This window comes from Emys orbicularis, chromosome 12 (genome assembly GCF_028017835.1).
Source record: "Emys orbicularis isolate rEmyOrb1 chromosome 12, rEmyOrb1.hap1, whole genome shotgun sequence".
Classification (NCBI taxonomy): Eukaryota; Metazoa; Chordata; order Testudines; family Emydidae; genus Emys; species Emys orbicularis.
Window position 1 is genome coordinate 1,437,829 of NC_088694.1, and position 14,463 is coordinate 1,452,291.

General features: G+C 56.9%; 1 protein-coding gene across 1 annotated transcript in view; it reads left to right on the forward strand.

The window, feature by feature from the left end:
- VSTM2L (V-set and transmembrane domain containing 2 like) overlaps window positions 1-13,327 on the forward strand; it is a 40,803-nt gene extending 27,476 nt beyond the window's left edge. Inside the window, exons 2-4 of the mRNA XM_065414981.1 lie at window positions 2,130-2,299; window positions 4,973-5,023; window positions 12,989-13,327. Of these exons, the coding sequence (XP_065271053.1) occupies window positions 2,130-2,299; window positions 4,973-5,023; window positions 12,989-13,327 (560 nt within the window). The remainder of the gene's footprint in view (window positions 1-2,129; window positions 2,300-4,972; window positions 5,024-12,988) is intronic.
- Window positions 13,328-14,463: the final 1,136 nt, after the last annotated feature.

A 14,463-nucleotide genomic window follows, 5' to 3' on the forward strand; every position in this document is an offset into this window, starting at 1 on the left:
GACAGCAGGGGCCGTGCAGGTCGGAGGAGAGGAGCATTGGCAAGGCAGGGCAGGAATGCTGCGGGCTGGGGTTTGGGGCATTGAGGGCCGTATAGAAGCCCCTGAACTGGCACTCCAGGCAGGGCTGGGGGTGAGGATTAAAGCGCACTGGCAGAGCAGTGGGAGGCGTTTGCGCGGTACCCTGGCTGCTGGTGCCCCGTGGACCCCATGAGCAGGAAATTGCCACACAAGGCGCAGACAGAGAAATCCATCGGTTGTACTTTTTGCTGATGTTGGAACTGGAGGGCGAGATCCCGATTAGGCCATAATCCGAGAACATTAGCATCGTTCTTGTGTAATTGTTTCACGGTAATGGCCCCAGCACTGATGTTGCAGGAGCAAGAAGCGCAGCCCTTCGCTGTGTGTCGCGGAGTAGCTGGAACCAGGAGGCAGGGGGCTTTCATCCTTTTTATGTAGCCAGCTTGAATCAAGAGAGCACTTTTACGCAGGCCTGTAATTCGCACTTATTTCCGGGGCTTGGCTGTTATGGAATCCCGGGGATATCTTCCTGCACTGACTGAAGCCTCTGTAATTCTTGGTGTCTGGGGTCCCTTGGTTGAATGGGTGGCATGGGAGGAGCGCTGCCAGGAATTCAGCAAGGAGACGGGGATGCCTGTTAAGCCCCTTATGCAATGTATTTTCCTGAGCTCCCCTGCTAAAATGGATTAAAGGAAAGCGATAAGTCTGTGGGATTTCCATGCGTCCAGAGGGACGGAGAGATATTAAAGGTATTAACTTTTCTGACTGGGCTGATAATAATTCAGTTTTCAGCCTGGATCAGAACTCCGCAAGAAACCCACGGGGAAGCGGCGCACGCAGTTCTGTAGAAATCAGCTCCCGAGCAGAATCGCAGAGGCAGGAAAAGCCATTGGGGCGGGAGTTGGAGGAAACCGGGTGGATTTGAGGGGCAGCTCCGGGGATCTTGGTGTCTGGACAGTCAGCACTGAGCTGGGCGGGATGAACTGGTTCTGATAAAATAGCTGCCCGCGTTTCACCCAAACGAAACACTCCTGGGAGGGAAGTTGCCTGTTCAGCCTGGAAGAGTGGGGGCTTCCAAACTCTGGAAGGCTTTGCTAAACCCTCAGCCCCATGGAGGGTGGGGAGGGGGTGGTCTCTCCTGACAGGGTAGAAGCTGTCGGTGGGATGTCATTGATCGTGACAATAGCATTTCCGGAATGACCTGCCCATTGCAAACACTCTTTACAGTGGAACAATACTCTCCAGAGACGATGAAAAGAATTCTAATTACACCTCTGAACAATATTTGTTTTGAGAGAGAAAAGCAAACCATATGGCGTGTGGGAGACTGTTTGGGGTGGCATTAAATGAGGATTTGTTTTTCATTTATACTTCGATTTAGGCAGCGCTGGGATTGTGTTTGATTTACTGGGCAGAGATCCTGTAACTTGGACATCTTGCGTGTCCTGGAACGGGAAGTGCCCGGGAACAGTCTGGCTTGGGAGAGCAGGATGGACTCACGGATCCGAAAGGCCCCCTTGGCCTTTGCATGCTGCTGGGTCTTTCTCAGGCCAGATATTTCTTCTTTTAAAAAGCCCGTGGGTGGGGTGCTGCTCTCACGGACACAGGCAGGAGTCTGGGGAAAGCGCAGGGGAGCTAGTGAAGGTTTTCGGGGGTAGAACTGGCGTATGTGAGAGGGGAACCAGGCCCAGCAGACAGCTTTGACTTGAATGACCCTGTTTGTACGGAAAGGACCATTCCCAGGATGGGGTACGCTGGCGGCAGACTCTCCGCACAGAAGCTGGTCTCTGAGGGTCCCTGGGTTAGGGCTAAGCCATGTAGCCCAGAGTGAAATGAACACGGGGGCTGCACAAGGCGGATGGCTTAGGGCTGGGCTGACGCCCACTAGTGCAGAAAAGTCTGTGTGTGTCTGAAGGTGGAGGCCAGGCTCCATCCCTCAGCCCCAGGGGATGGGATCTTTCCGGTGAATACCTCCCCATGACGGGCCCGGGCGCAGGCTGTGCTGTGGGCAGCAGAGGCAGGCTGGTGTGGGCAGGGGGTCTGGCCAGCTGAGGATGCGTGCCCTGCAGTCCCTAACAGGGGGCTGGCTCTCCCTTCTCTCTCCCCTGCAGCCCTGTTCACAGAGACCCCGCATGACATGACGGCCCACGCCGGGGAGGACGTGGAGATGGCCTGCTCCTTCCGAGGCAGCGGCTCCCCCTCCTACTCGCTCGAGATCCAGTGGTGGTACGTTCGCAATCACCGGGACTGGACAGACAAACAGACGTGGGCTTCAAACCAGGTAACCCCCCTGCTGGCTTCTCTGCCTCAGAATTACTCCCTGAGATTTGTTGGCATTTGCCTTTGGCAAACCAGACCTGCCCTCCCCCAATGCCAGGGGCTGTGGTGGGGTCCTGCTCAAGGGCACTCCCCTGCCACGAGGCTGCTGCTCCTGCCACTGTTGCCGGCAGCCAGGCAGTGTTCCCGGTTGGCAGGCATCTCTGGGATTGTTTGCCCAGGGTGTTTGTGTCTCCAGCAGGCTGAATACAGAGACTTTATCCCAGTTAACCCCCCCGCCCCCGGAGCCAAGGGAACTTCCCCCTCCGTGGTGCTGAACTCCTTGGAGGAGGAGCCAGAGCCCCGGGGAGGTGTAGGAGCCCAGCACCTTGTAGGATCGGGCCCTTTATCCAGCTCCTCTTTCCCCGCTCTCCCGTCTCCTTCCCCAGAACCCACGTTTCGAGTCTGTTTCCCCGTCCCTCCCCAGATGGGGGAAGGATTCTGGCCACGAGTCCCCGCCCTACCATCAGGGATCATACCAGGATGATACCAGCAGGGAAGGTTACTTCCCGGGGTCTTGCAGGCCAACGCTTTGCACCTTGGCTGGGCCGGAGCAGCCGGAGGTTGCGTGGCCTCCCCCTGGTGTGTCTCTTTCCCCAATTACCTTTGACACCAGCTGGCCGATCCTGCTGGGGTTTGATAATATCGCAAATGGATTTGTCTTCGCGCTCCTGTGTTCTCCCCTTGTGTCACCACTGTCCATCCCTTCCTCGCCCGCTCCCCCCTCGCTCCGGATATCAGTCCTGGCAAACAGCTGTCTCTTTATTTCTCTCTCTGTTCACACAGAGATAAGGGCCAAATAATGGAAAGGCAGCTTTAGGTATTTTAATGAGGCTGTATTCTTGTGTCTTTGGCAGTACACTGCTACCAGTATTACCATAAATTGAGAGACGTGTCAGAGAAATGCTATCACTCGACAGCATTGCTATAGAACGGGGGTGGAGGGAGAGTGAGGCGGCGGGGGGAGCTGAATGCCATGCCGCAGAGCTCGGACACCTGGGTCCCAGACACTAGGGGAGCAGACGGAGAGGACTCACTGCGCTTGAGGATGCCGCTGCACACCTTCTTAGGCCATTCAGAGGCATTGATTCTCCTCGGGGGAAGTGCTGAGCTGTGAAGCAGCTCAGAGTCCAGTAGGGAGGGGAATGGGGAAGCAAGAGGGTCGTCCCAACACTGAAACCTAATGCAAACCCCAAATCGAAAACCTGCTTCCAGCCAGGAGCCTTTACCGATCGGTCTGGGCTTGTCTCTGCGTGCTCCAGCTGTCCGAGACTCTCCCTTCACACTGTCGCCCATAGCACCCAGGCCTTCCCGCATTGCCCCGCCCAGCTGGGGGTGTCACGGCCTGCCGGTTACAAGAGCACCGTGCTAAAGGAGTTACATGCAAATTGTGGCCACGATATTTGAACTTAGGAGCAGAAGGTAAAACCAGAGCGTCTCCTGCACAGTGGGCACCCCCCGCGCCCACCGATGCTGCTTGGCGCCTGCGGGTCGCCGAGGGGTCCCCGTTCTGTATCTAGATACTCGGAGTAGAGCCTGGGGCAGCTGAGCGGTCACTAAGGTACCCACCTTGGGAGATTGTGCTCAGCACTGGACCAGCTCCCCCTCGCGGGAGGTTTGCGGCTCTCCGCAGCAGCGTGAATGCCACCTGGAAGAGGTGAGGAGAGAGAGGGCAGAGAACAACCAGCTCAGTGAACAGCTGGTTTCTTCCCCTCCCGTCCCTTTCTCCATTTCCTTTACCCCAGGCCGCTCTGTGCTGCCCCAGACGGTGCCCATGCCTTTGTCCCCATGCAAAGAAAGTCTGTTCGCTCCTCGATGCTCTGTGTGGCAAGGCTCCTGGGCTGGGGCAGGGTCAGGGTCCTGCCTCATGTGTTCTCCAGGGCTCTTCCCAGCCCACCCTTAAATCGCTGGGCCCACTGGGCCCCCTTCCCCCTGGGCGGATTATTCCCTGGTGTGAAGTCTGGGTTTCCAGACATCCAGCCTGCATTTTCCTCTGCCCAGACTGGTTCTGTTACTCCTGGCCCGGCCGTCCAGCCCAGTGATCCCTGCATTCCTTAGCCATCATTTAGCCCAGCAGCACGTTGCTAATCTCGCTTCATAAATCATTCGCCCAGCCCCTTCATTCGGCTTTTGCCTTCCTATTTGTCATCATCTGCCTGGTGCGGAGGGGCCCAGAATTGACTGCAGCATCCTCGGTGCGCTCCGTCTCCCCAGTCTCTGGTCTGGTGCCTCTGTGCCTGTTGCAGCCTGGTGTCATCATCTTGCATTGCAAACTCCTTTCTAATCTGCAGTCTGCCAGGTCTCGCTGGCCGGGAGCAGCCGGTGTGAGCAGGCAGGACTGGTGCCTTTTCCAGGCACAGCATTCAGTGCTGAAAGGCTGAAGCAGAATGAATTTTTCCTCTTTTCCTTTCACTGCTGGAACTTTCACTCAGTAGCAGGCTCGCTTCCCCTCCTCCACAGTACCTCCGCCACCTACACACCAGCTCTCCCGGCCGGCCCCCCTTCTCCGGCCTGCCTTTGAAGCATCCATTAGGGGCTGAGGTGTGAATTAGTCTGATGGGTTTTTTCCCCTTCCAGCTGAACTAATGGGTTCTCTTCTCTCCTTCTCTCCCCACCCCCATTCCTCCCTCCCCGCCAGCTAAAAGCATCTCAGCAGGAAGAAACTGGGAAGGACGCGACGAAAATAAGCGTGAGTTTGGAGAATGACTTCTGGCAAGGGCTTTAATCGAGGGTACAGCTGTAACTTGGGTCCCCGAGACGCTGGCAGCTTGAACAAAAATGGCCCCGTTCTGTGTTTTAAAGACCAAAGATTTTTTTCAACTCGGTTTGAAAAGCTGCCGGTAGGAGAACTGGTGCATGTTGTGATCAGGAGCTGGTGGCCACTCCGCAGTGAAGGCTTGCAACCCACGGCGCATGAGTGCCGTGTAGCCCTGTATGGAGTGATTCCCTCCCGGGGGTTTTGCCTTGGAATCTAAGCCTGAATTCTGGAGAGCATTTAAGTGTGCAGTGCAGTACGTGCTTATGCGCTCTCCTGAATCGGGGCCATACAGTAGAACAAAATGACTCATTTAGCCCGTGAAGCAATTATGTTTTCTGCAGTGTTTTAAAATTCTTTGGTCTTCTTAAGCGCCTGCTGTCGGTCCCTGTGGAGCGGTGCCCTTTCTCTGCCCAGTGACCACGGGAGAAATCACGTCATAGGCCTTTGCCAGGGAAGGGCAGTGAGAGAGAGAAATGGTTTCCCTGGCTTCCCTTCTGCTTCCATTGAGGCTGCTAGAGGGGGGGCTCTTGGGCTGGAGAATCCAGAGGGAAAATCCGACTGAGGGATCCACTGCACCAGCGCTTCCGAACTGGAGCATTGGGACCGTTCAGGCTGCTGGGCACATGCCCGCTGCACATCTCCTGGTGGGTCGTCCCACGGCTCCAGGTAGCCCCACACAGCCAGGTTTGGGGTCCACCCAGCTTGGGAACTCAGTCACTGCAGAACAAGTCTATGTGAAGGGTCCGATCCTGAGGTACTGAGTGCCCTCCTTCCCCAGGGGAGTTCCTGGGCGGCGCGGGACTTTGGATCCTTGCAGGAGCGCTCAGCCCTGTGGCTCTGCTGGGGCCCCTTGCATGAGTGCAGGTTGCTGGCATGAGGAAGGCTGCAGCCTTGAACCTTCCCCCTGGTTTATGAGCATTGCCTGAGCAGCTGGACGCTCTGGCTGCGAGCGGGGCCCCAGCGTGCTGGGGGCGGCACAAACATGTCCCTGCCCCCGAGAGCTCGCGGGCTGACCAGACCAGACAGCCACACGCAAGGTTTCCAGCCCCGGGTTACAGACGGGAAACTGAGGCACAAGGACCCAAATTCTCAGTCCTACTAAGGCCCCTGTCCGCTGCCTGCTGGTGTTGAGGAGAATCTGGCCCCAAGAGGGAGCGACTGGCCCCTGCGCACACAGGGTGTCTGTGTCAGCTGGAAATCGATCGCCCGAGTCCCAGGCCCCACCCTTCCCGTCACCTCCCCAGAGCACAGCTGCTTCAATCCGAGCTGGCCTGAGCTCTGGGAAAGCCCCGTTGTCGTACTCTCCGAACGGAGGGTGTAGACAGCCCAGGATAGATCTTCTTTGAGTTCCTGAGGCAGCTAAGGGACAAGTTTACACTGGGGAGAAAATAATCAAATTGACTTAGCGGATTAGAAGGCCAAAGACATTTCGGCTCACGTGAACGGAACGAGGAGACACCAATTAGTTAAATAAAATGAATGGTCCTGGCCGCCTGCTGTCACTGGCGTCTTCGCTGGCTCCCACCTGCGCTTGCTCGCTGCTCTGGCTCTGATAAGGCAGGCGCGTCACAGAGACTTGCTTCTCAATTATCTCGCAGCTCATGGTGGAGGCGGGTTTTGCCCAGGCCCGGGCTGACAGAAATAGCATCCTATGTTAAAAGTCCTGGTTCTAATTGCCTGGGATTTTCAGAGCCCTGCGCTAGCCCGAGGAAGGGCCGAGCAAGCCCAGCACATCACTCCCATGTTCTGGGCTGAGTTCAACAGCTGAGCTCACCCCTCCAGCGCTGGCACTCCCCAAACTCCTGTCGTCTTTGGCGGGAGCTGACGGTGCTCAGTACCTCACAGGATTGGGCCCTGAAAATACAGATACACTCTCAGGCGACTGGAACCCCCCGGGCTGATCTCACGACCTAGGGGCATCTACTCTCATTTCGATGTGTGGGGATGAACATGAGTAAATCCTATTGACAATAATAACCCTCCCCCCCCCCCCCCATGGAGCCCAGCACGTAGAGCATCTCCCCCTGGACCTAGTCAGCTGGGTCGTCTCCAAAATGTTGAGCCCACATTCATCACCCTTCACACGTTGTCCCGCCGGGAATTTATCTCAACGAGCGTGTGATGTGGGCATGTTTCGAACCCTGCTCTAGCTGCGATTTCTCTAGAGCACCTGTCGTGCTCCTGCCCCGGCGCTGAGATTAGAACAACTCACCCTCATTAGAGCGCGTCTGTTTAGAAAGTTCTCGGGCCTGGAGTCCAGGGGCTCTGCTACTTCAGGGGAGGTGCACGAGTCTGAATGTGGCCCTGTGTGGATTCTGTGTAACAACCTAGGGTCGTGCCCCCTTGGACTGTGGGCTCTGAAGCTAAGTAGCAGCGAACGTTGCTCATTGTTCGTCGGGGACAGCTCCAGTGGTGCTTCCCCTGCTGACTCCGTGTCTCTGGGAAATAGGGTCTCACCGGGCCATTGAAGAGAGATTAAATGGAGAGCCCAGCTACTTGTGGGCATCAGAGCACACAGAACCTTTTCATAAGAATCAGGGACGTTAATCCACATGCCAGGGCCAGACTCCAGGGAGAGGGGCTCCATGTTTCCCCCAAACACCTTGTGTAATTGTGCCTGGGCTTCACTCTCCCCTGCAAACCCCGGGTGCTGTCACAGCTGCTGCATGCCACGCAAACTGGGGCTGTTTCAGCGGTGGGGAAGTGACTCCCGGACAGGCTGCTGTGGGGCTGGACAGGACCAAAGGCGACGTGTAAATGTAAATCACCATCACTAGAGTCAGCGACGTAGACTTTAAGGCTAGAAGGGGGATCACCAGATCAAGTCTGACCTCCTGTGTATCACAGGCCCCCAGCACCCACCCACTAACCCACCAAGGCCTTACAGCCCCCGGGGGGCCTAGACTGTTCTGTGCACGGGCGGAGAATAGGCGGGAGTGAGGGGCCCCATGTCGGAGGTCCCTGCTGTGGGAAGGAATTCAGTGAGCTAAACCCAGCTAATCCTGGCAAGTGACCCCCCCCCCCAAGGTCCCTGCCAACCTGACCTGGGGGGAAATTCCTTCCTGACCCCACATTACGGTGTGCGTAACAGCACCCCACCGGCTGCGCTGGAGTACTGCTAGAGTGGCGAAAGGCGTTGTCTCGGTGTGGCGCACAGGCGGGAATGGCTCCAGCTAGTGTGGCTGCCGGACTGGGTTGAACACACGCTGGAAGAAATCCTCGATGCCCTGGACTGAGAGTCCAGGCAAAAATATCCCCATCTCCGCCCCCCGTGCTTTCCTCCCCTGGCACCCCAGCAGCGCTAGCCTGGGCGAGAGGCCTGGGGATGCCAGCCCAGTCGGTTTGGTTCATGTCCCTGCCCGGGCAAGGCCAGCGGTGGGAAAGTTACACAAAATGGCACTGGGTCTCGCTCCCCTCCACCAGCGCGGTCCCAGCCTGTCCCGGTAACGCTCGCTGGTGGGACCTTTGGAAACGATCAGGTCAGGTACAGGGCTCCCCAAGCGTGCGCCTGCTCTCGTGCCTTTGGAAATCCGGGCGCGCACGGGTCCTTGCTGCTCTGCCTGGGCACGCTCAGGGCCATACGCTGTGTCGCTGGGGTGAGCTTCAAAGCAGCAGCATTGCCGGGCGACCAAGCTCTGTGAAACGCCCGGCCCGCTCCTTGGCCACTTCTCTTTTCTGGGCTGGTTTCGAATGATTCCAGAGCTCTCTGGAAACTGCCAAGGTGTGGCTGGTTTCCACCTAAACCCAGCACCGGCTCGGACTTCCTAGCTCCACAGCCCAAGATGGGCTGGGTGAGCCTGCTCCGTTTGGGGGGGCCAGTGTTGCCTGGCGTGGGGTTTGCCATGAGCTCAGCTTCAGGGCCCATCAGTCTGGCCCCAGCTGGGAGGTCAGAGACCTGCCTGTCCAATGTGTATGGAACCGGTAAGTGCTCGCCTGGGGCCATGCAGCAAATGCCTCTTGGAGGTGCTGAGCGCCCTTGCTTCCCTTGGAGGGACCGTGGTGCCTTCACGATGTAGCCCCCTGTTGGGGACCCGTGGGCACTTGGGACAATCCGCTGCTGCTCACGGGCCCCATGCCCAGGCCGCCAGGCACGCGGCCGCTCTGCTCTGAATGAATGCGTAACGTTCAAATGAGAGAGAAGCTCCCCGGCCCTTCCTCAGCCCCTGCCAGCTGGGACCCCCCTGCGGCGCCACTCCCAGCTAGCAAGAGGCGTGGGGGGAGCACAAAGGGAAGCGGATGGGAGGCCACGAGGGCAGACGCTGCGGAACGATCCCGGGGTGGGGTCTTCTCTTTAACTGCGCAATTGCATTTTCCAGCATAATTAGGCAGTTAATTGCATGCCTGAATGTGTAACTATGATTGATTCCCAGGCAGGCTGGGGGTGACGCTTCCTCCAGCTCAGGCCACGGGGAGAGATTCGCTTTTGAAAACATTTATGTATTGATTGTTGTTTTAAATGTCCGTGATTATTAAACGTTTAGAGCCTGGGAAAGAAATACAGGGAGATGAGCCGTCCCTGCAAGTGACTGTGATAAAATGTGCGCAGCGTCCAAAGGGCAAGTAAAGCAAACACAACCGACCCAAGAAAGCAAACCAGGGCTCTGCGAACGACGGGTGGAAAACGTCGCATGGAAAGCTCCCCTAGCCAGGTGTTCTCCGCTCAGACTTAGTCAGATCATAAATACCGTTCTCGGCCCCAGAGATCCGATTGCATTACAGCCCAGGAAACAGGAACCACCTTTCATCTCCATTCACGACTTTTCAGCCAGAATGAAATTCAGTCCCGTGCAGTGGCCAGCTCCAGATCTGGGTGCCCGGGGGACTTTGGTCTTGCACTAGGCTGCTTTCCCCAGGGGTGAATTTCACCCCAGAGGCGGAAGAGAAGGTGTTTTGAGCTGAGAGATGCACAAAGGAAACTTGTCTCCTTATTGTAAACAAGAACTGCTTTCAAAGGAGCCTGTACGGAGTGCTGGGTGGCATGTCAAGGTGCTTTTCCAGCAGCTTGCGAGGCAACAGCAAGTGCACGTGTCTCTGAGTTTGTTAGCAAGCTGCTGGCTTGGTGCATTTGGGCTGTTGCCGAAGGGCAGTTATGCCCATACAACAACTGCATTTCCCTAGGAGGGCAGCGTTGGCCATGCCAGGAGAGACTGCTGGGCTACCAAGGCGATCAGTGTCCAGTTGCAGCATGGCCAATATCCAGTGCGTCAAAGAGAGGCTACAAAAGAAACCCTCCAGCATTTAGCCCAGCGTCCAGTGGCTGCACCGGGGGAGAATATTCCTTCCTGACCCCTGTGGCGGTCACTTCACACCCTGAAGCATGACATTTCATTACTTTTATCTCAGCCTGCATCACTGCAGATATTATTAGTGATCATAAAATTATCCAGCCCTTTTATAATCCAGCCACAGGATGGGACTCTAGGACCCACTAGAGCAGCAAATTCCACAGACTGACTGCAAGCTTTGCAAAGGAGGTTTCCTTTTATTAGTGCTAAATTTGCCAGCCATTAATTTCTTTAAGTGACTCCTTGTTCTTGTAATACAAAGATAAAAGGAGGAACTGATCCTTTCCCATGACACCCTTCAGAATCTCCCACACTTCAGCAAAGGACCGGTAGCTCACCTCCCTTCAAGGCTGCAATACTTGGTGTTGTGCATAAATTCTAGCCAGACCTCTAGCCTTCCCCATCTCCGTAGTATCTGTCTCAAGGGGAGGCAGCCGGGGCTGGACACAATGCTGTACTTGGAGAAATGGCATTGTCCAGTGGAACAGGGCAGCAGACTGGGACTCATGACTCATTGCATGACCTTGGTCTAGGCACTGGGCCTCAATTTCTCCATCTGTAAAATGGGAATAATGATCTTTTGCTCAACTTTCCAAAGGGCTCTGAAATCTGTGGATGAAAAGTGCTATATAAATACAAACTGCTATTTAAATTCCTTCCTGACCTTGCTGCAATCAGGAGCATGAGATTTGCGGACCCTTTTCCTAGTCTGTGCAGCTACAGCTGTGAGTATTAGTGACAAAATTATCCAGCCCATTCTAAAAATCCATCGACAGTATTTGACTCCCTGGCAGCTTCCTGCCCAGCTAACTCTCATGTTGCATTTTGAAAATGCAGGAGGAAAAAATCTTAGTGACAGCTTGGCATTGCTGTATTGGTGTTCCTTGCTGCACCACAGGGCCTTCAACCCCAGCAGAGGGCAGGAGGAGATTGCATGCCAATTCTCTGCTGGGTTTACAGCTGGAATGACCATTGACAGCTCTCTGAGATTCTCATTAGCAGACGCTGCTAAGAGGATGAGGCAAAGCAGCTACAACGTGTTGCTACCGTGCAATCTGCAGCCGCCTGCAGGTCCCAGGAGAGCCCCATCCGTGGCTGCTGCCGAGCTGCGTAATGCCAGCTCCCCCAGACTGTGCATCCAGCCCGACCCCCTCACTCCCAGCTTAAGGCATCAGCTTATTACTCTCTGGCTCCACGGCCTGCAGCTTCAGAGCACATGCAGCCCTCTAATGAATCCATTCATTAGGTCGGTGACAGGTCTCTCCCGCTCGCTGAGCCTGCGGCTGGGTTTGGTTCTGCCCTGTTGCTTCTTCAGCCGGGGGTTCATGACTCCCAGGCGGCAGCCCCCAGGCCAGGCGCTAAACCCCGCAAAACCCTCAGCTCACCAGTGCAGTGGTAAGGAGAAAAATGGCCTTTCCCATCCAGTGTGATTAGAGGGAACAGAGCCAGGGGCCTCAGGGCTGGTTATAAATCTGATTTATTGACCTCACCCAACAGCAGCAGCAGCAGCTTGGACTAGTGCGTAAGTCTTAAATTTCATTGGGTGATAAATACTGAGGGCGAATCAATTTGGTAGAAAAGCTAATTAGCCTGCGTGGTTCTGCATCGATCTTCAAACACAGCTCGGTGGAGAATGCTGGGGATTTCATCACCTCGGCCTGAGCAGCTGTGGGCTGAAGGATCCCATCGTGCACAGGGGCCTGGGAAGGCTGGGGGTGAGGGGTGTGCATTAGAGGAGATGAGGTTATGTCCCGGCCAGTGGCTGAATAGGATTCTTTCTCCTAGGACCAGCCGAATGGCATGTACCACAAGCGTGAGCTGCTTCATCTCCATGCTTGGCCTGCTCCAGTTTGCCTCACCTCTTGCCCCTTTCAGTGGGGTGGTTAATCACAGGGTCGCTGCTATCATCAAGGGGGCAGGGCCCGGCGTGAGCCAAGCGCTGGTGGCAGCCGGGCACTGGCGGTCACTCTCTCCAGCTCTCGTGCCCCCCGTGTTTCTTCTTCTCCCTCTAGCTTTGGTGGCTCTTGAGGGTGCTGCACAACCAGGGGGGAGATGGAGCTAGCGTGAGCCGGGGGCGCCGGACCTGGGGAAGGCTTTTCAAGGGCTGCAGCAAATGATTTCCCCTGCCCAGAGCAAGAGCGGAGGCTGGGATCAGCTGTGACTCTGAAGCCTAAGGCCCCACCCAGCCCCGAGTTGTTGGCGCCCTCCTTGGGGGCAGAGGCAGATTAGGGTTTTGTGGGGCCCTGGGCCAGAGCAAGCGGGGGTCCCTCCCCCTCCCCACACTCTTGCCAGGGAAATGGGGTTGGGGTGCGGGTGGACAGAGCGGGGCAAGCCCCTGCACCCCGACCCCACTCCCTGACAGGAGCGCTGGGCAGGCTGAGCAGGTCGGGACGTGGGGGTGCCCATTTTTCCAGGGTCCCCTGTTGGTCCAGTGGTTAATCCACCGCTGTGTGGGGCATTGCAAAGAAAGGTGTGATGGAGAGTGGGAGGGCTAGGGACGGGCTGCCCTGCCGAGGGGCTGTGCGGAAGCAGGCACGGAGTGGGGGTTAGGGGAGCTTGTTCTTGGAGCCCTTCTGAGCTCAGCGTTGTGCTCTCTCCCGCTCCCCACCAGGTGGTGAAGGTGGTCGGCAGTAACATCTCCCACAAGCTGCGGCTCTCCAGGGTGAAGCCCACCGACGAGGGGACGTACGAGTGCCGGGTGATCGATTTCAGCGACAGCAAAGCCCGGCACCACAAGGTCAAGGCCTACCTGCGGGTGGAGCCGGAGGAGAGCTCTGAGGCACCCCACCACGGCTCCTCCGCCAGGCACGTGCAAGACACCCAGCTGCTGGGCGGCCAGCTCTCTGACCACGCCAGACTGAGCGGCACCCCCTCCCACCACCAGCACCACCACCACAAAATGGGCAAAGAGCTGAGGAAGCGGGCGGCAGACACCTCCTGCCTGCTGTAGACTGAGCCGGCGTGGCACAGAACAGGCTGCTGGATCCCCCCCCACACACACACGTCCCTCCCCACCCCAGACTGGGCAGAGGAGGAGTGCACGAGGACCAGCGCCGGGTCGATGGAAATCTACTGCTCCGAATCAGAGACTAGCGTGTGCACACTCTGTGACTCTCGCATGTACCCCTCTCTCCCCACCCTGCCATGTAGCGATGGAGTTTTAATTTCTTTAAAAATACCCTGGAGCCGATGCAGTGCCGTTTCCAGGACTCAGATGCAGACACGGGACCTCTCTGTTCCCAAGTAGGGTGTGACCAGAGGTGGGGAACTTCCTCTGTGCCATCAGCTTGTAAGGGGGGGCTCTCCCTGCTGTCGGTGCCCAGGGGAGGGGCTGGGGCTCATTTCCATGGAACACGGCTCCTAGTCGCACCGTTCCCCTGGTGGGCCGTGTGCAGACAGGGCTTCCAGCTTTGTGCCAGGTTTTGTGTATGCCAGCTGCTCACGCCCGTCTCGCATTGCTAGCTTTCTATGACTCTAGTGAACCCAGCTGGGTCTCTCTGTATGTGGGAATCGCAATCACGCCCCTTTGCTTTGCCTGATGAGTCCTGTCCTCCCTCCCTCGAGAGACCCCGCGTAGTTACTCTGGTTGGATCCAGTTGTGTGGATACAGCGTATGTCGCTCATTCCTATAGCCTGTAAATAAAGTTACCTCGTCCTCCTCCAGGCTGCCACACCCCGCCCCCGGCCGAGGAGGCCAGTCTCTGAGGGCATGGGAGGAAGAGAGGGGCACTCTGAATGGGAAGCCCAGCTGGTTTTAAGGAGCCATCACATTGGCTGGAGGGAAGGGGCAGAAAACTCCAACCTGCCTAGAATTCATTGGATAAAAGGCGGGGCCTGGGTCGGCTTGGGGAAGAGCAGGGCTCTGCCAACCCTGGGGCGTAAGAGCTCTAGGGAGGTTTTGCACCCACTGCCCCCTCTTTCCTCATTGCATTTCATGGAGAAGTGGGGAGGGGCTCGGGCCTGGCTCGGGCTCCTGAGGCCCGTTGATGGTGCCCAGCCCGCTGTAGGGCTCAGGCTGACCCTCCCCCACTGTTGAACCCGTTCCTCGGCCCAGGGAGGGGAGCGGGCTCAAGCCACAGCCCAGTT